Source organism: Arachis duranensis, chromosome 2 (assembly GCF_000817695.3).
Source record: "Arachis duranensis cultivar V14167 chromosome 2, aradu.V14167.gnm2.J7QH, whole genome shotgun sequence".
In the NCBI taxonomy this organism is placed as follows: Eukaryota; Viridiplantae; Streptophyta; class Magnoliopsida; order Fabales; family Fabaceae; genus Arachis; species Arachis duranensis.
Genome location: NC_029773.3, coordinates 85,222,720 through 85,226,475, shown reverse-complemented (window position 1 = coordinate 85,226,475; position 3,756 = coordinate 85,222,720). Strand labels below are relative to the sequence as shown.

The following is a 3,756-nucleotide window of genomic DNA, read 5'->3' as shown; positions in this document are numbered from 1 at the left end:
TCAGGTGTGTAAAAACATTTTTAAATAATTTTTAGTTCTTGGAATGTTAGGGGGTTACGAGGTGATGGAAAGTTGCGAATGGTGAAGGACCTTAAGAATAAACATAAATTAGATATGGTTGGATTGATTGAGACTAAAAAGCAGGTAGTGACGAGGTTTGACGTTACAAGAATATGGGGGAAAGATGGTTTAGGCTAGGAATATGTAAGTTCTGATGGTGCCTCTGGTGGGCTGTTACTGATATGGAATGATTTGGTGTTTAAAATGAATAATTGCTATAAGGGGGAGAGGTGGTTGTGTGTTGAAGGAGTAATATTAAAGAGTATGTTCAATTGTTCTTTTATCCTGGTCTGTGGTACACATGATAGAGATTATAAGAATCATGTTTGGGAGGAGTTAAGCTTTATAGCTGGGTTATGTCAAGTTTCTTGTTGCTTTCTGGGAGACTTTAATGAAATAGTACGTGAGGAGGAACGAAAAGGTGCTACTGGTTTAACTCGGTCTGCGGAAGAATTCAAGAATTGGATACAAGATATGAGCTTAGTGGATCTACCGCTCACTGATTGTAAGTTTACATGGTTCTGGGGACGTTCTTGCAGTTGTATAGATAGAGCTCTGCTTAGCTTAGAGTGGTTAGAAGAGTTCCCTGAGACTCGGCTTCGAGGTGGGCCAAGGGGCTTGTCGGATCATTTCCCTATAATAGTTGAGAACAGGAATTTGACGGATGATCCAAGGCCGTTCAGAAGCCTAGGCTCGTGGTTTTTTCTCAGAATAGTAAAGGAGGAATGGAGAAGTCTAGGGGACAAACAGTTTACAAATAAATTGAAGGTTTTGACAATTCCGTTGGGGAGATGGCATAAGGACAATTTTAGAGAGATGGACAAGAAGATTGCAAAGTTTAAGGAAGAAATCAAGAGAATTGATGATATGGTAAGCAATGGAGTGTATGATGGAATGATGGAGGCTAGAAGAACATGGCTGGTTACTTGCTGTGAGAGATGGTATGTGAGAAAGGAAGTACATTGGAAACAGATATCTCGGTCTCGGCACGCAAAGGATATGGACAAAAATACAAGGTACTTCCACAATATAGCATCAACAAGAAGGCGGAATAATATGATTGATACACTGGTAATTAACGGCAGACGGGTCATGAATCCAGCTAGAATAAAGATTACTATTAGAGATTTCTACAAAGATTTATATCATCGAGAACGGTTTCCTATGCTGGGTTTTAGAGATGGTCTGGTGGAGAAGATAGATGAGCAAGACGCTGTGACTATAGAAGTACTGCCATCGACTGAGGAGATCCGAGAAGCTGTATGGGACTGTGAGTCTTATAAGGCATCAGGATCTGATGGGTACAACATGAATTTCATTAAGAGGTGCTGGGGGGAGATTGGGGCAGAATTCACGGCAGCCGTTGTGGGGTTCTTCCAGATGTCCAAGCTACTAGCGGATTCTAATATCATTTAGGTGGCGCTGGCGCCTAAGTTCATTGGTGCGGAGGAGATCAAAGACTTATGACCTATTAGTATGGTGGGATGTATTTACAAGGTTATCTCGAAGGTCCTAGTTAGGAGGATGAGATCAGTGATGCCAGCGTTAGTAGGGGAGACTCATAGTGCAGTTGTAAAGGGATGGAAAATACATGATGGGGCACTTATCGCATGTGAAATGGTAAACTGGCTCAAAGTGAGGGAAAATGAGGCAGCAATAATCAAGCTAGATTTCCAAAAAGCCTACGATAGAATCAAGTGGAGCTTTGTAGACATTGTGCTACAAAAGATGGGATTCGGACAGAAATGAAGGGCATGAGTTATGGAGTGTGTGACAATTGCTTCTATGCCAGTTCTAATAAATGGGTCGCCATCTAAGTCGTTCAAAATGGAAAAAGGATTGAGACAAGGTGACCCCTTTCACCCTTCTTGTTTGTTCTACTTGTGAATGTACTGCATCGAATGATTGGAGAGGCAGTCAGGAACGGACGGATATCACCTTTGTTGGTTGGCAGAGACAGTATAGAATTGTCATACTTTCAGTTTGCTGATGATACCATTCTATTCTGCCCACCAGAATAGGAGACTATTAAGAATTACAAGCGGATGCTGAGATGCTTTGAGTTGATGTCAGGGCTTAGTATCAATTTTGATAAGTCCAGCTTGATTTTAATCAATTGTGATGAGCAGTGGGCCCAGCGTATGTGCAACTTATTGGGTTGCAAGTGGGACACTCTTCCAGTTAAATACCTTGGAATCTCTTTAGGTGCAAATCCGAGGTTGGTGAAGACCTGGAAGCCTATAATAGACAAAGTGGAGGAGAAACTCAGTCTGTGGAAAGCTAAGGTGTTAAATATAAGCTGGAGTGGTGTAAGAAAGATGGTCGAAATGGTATGGCAGTTGTAAGATGGAAAATGGTGCAGGCTCCTAAGAAGCTATGCGGTTTGCGAGTTGAGGATGTTTTGATTCGAAACACTGCTCTATTGTTTAAGTGGTGGTGGCGGTTTGCAAAGGAAGAGTGCCCGTTGTGGAAGAAGGTAGTGTGTTCCTGTCATAATCTGAACTCAAATGAGTTACTATCAACTCAAGTACTACCTACTAAAGGAGGCCCATGGAAGGATATATGCCAAGTACATATCATGAATCAACATATTAGGGATAAGATGGTTACATGCTTGTCAATGGAGGTGGGTGATGGGCAACAGACGCGTTTTTGGGAGGATGTTTGGCTTCTCGGTGGAGCTCTAAAGGGTTAGTTTCCGAGACTTTTCTCTGTTTCAAACCAAGGTGGATCTGTTATAGGGGATTGTGGTTTTTTGGATGGGTTAGAGTGGATTTGAAACTTCCAATGGAGGCGATAGCTCTTTCAATGGGAACTGGAACTTCTGAGTCAATTGCATGAGGCTCTGACCTGTAAAACTAATACATAACAAAGAGGATAGAGTGGTGTGAAAATATGATAGGTAAGGTATTTTTTCAACTAACTCATTTATGCATGTGTTGCAAGAAGAAATGCTCCCAGAGGAGGTAACCAGTTTCAGCTTTACTAGGACTATTTGAAAAGATTTGGTTCCACCAAGAGTGGAGCTGTTTGCTTGGTTTGTACTAATAAGCCGAGTGAATACAAAGGAAAGGCTAAGCCGGTTTGGTATTATCACTCAAGAAAATAATGTATGTGTGTTATGTAATAATGATGTGGAACATGTACTAATAGGCTGTACTTTTACTTGGCAGGTGTGGAGTGTTTGGATTTCAGCTTTTGGCCGACAATGGTCTTGTCCGACTTTGATGAAAGAACACTTTTTAAGTTGGAAAGAGAAACCGAGGAGTAAGGAGAATCAAAAGCAACGGTTGAAGTGCTTCTGTGCGATTTTCTGGAACATTTGGATTGAAAGGAATATGAGGATATTCCAAAATACAAGTAAAGGCATTGAAGAAATTATCAACATGACCTTCATTAGCGCTAACGAGTGGAGTGATATGGATCCATTTTGTTGTTGATGGCTATGTCAGAGATGACTTGGAGATCGTATTCGTATTGTTGTCTTTATTTAGTTATATTGGATTATTGACTAGCTCTGTTTGCTCCACCTTATTGTGTTGAGCTCTTGTTTAAAAAAAAAAACATATTCATCAATATTTTATTTCTTCATAGAAAACTTATACTAGAATTATCACTAATTACACCCCATTTGTGTGACTTATTTCTACAAATGCATTTGTCATTTCACAAAATGAAGGACCATATTGAGACCAA

General features: G+C 40.5%; 1 protein-coding gene across 1 annotated transcript; it reads left to right on the top strand.

The window, feature by feature from the left end:
* Positions 1 to 264: 264 nt before the first annotated feature.
* Positions 265 to 1,476, top strand: LOC107475626 (uncharacterized). Its single transcript, XM_016095292.1, has one exon. The coding sequence runs from the start codon at positions 265 to 267 to the stop codon at positions 1,474 to 1,476; it is 1,212 nt and encodes a 403-aa protein (XP_015950778.1).
* Positions 1,477 to 3,756: the final 2,280 nt, after the last annotated feature.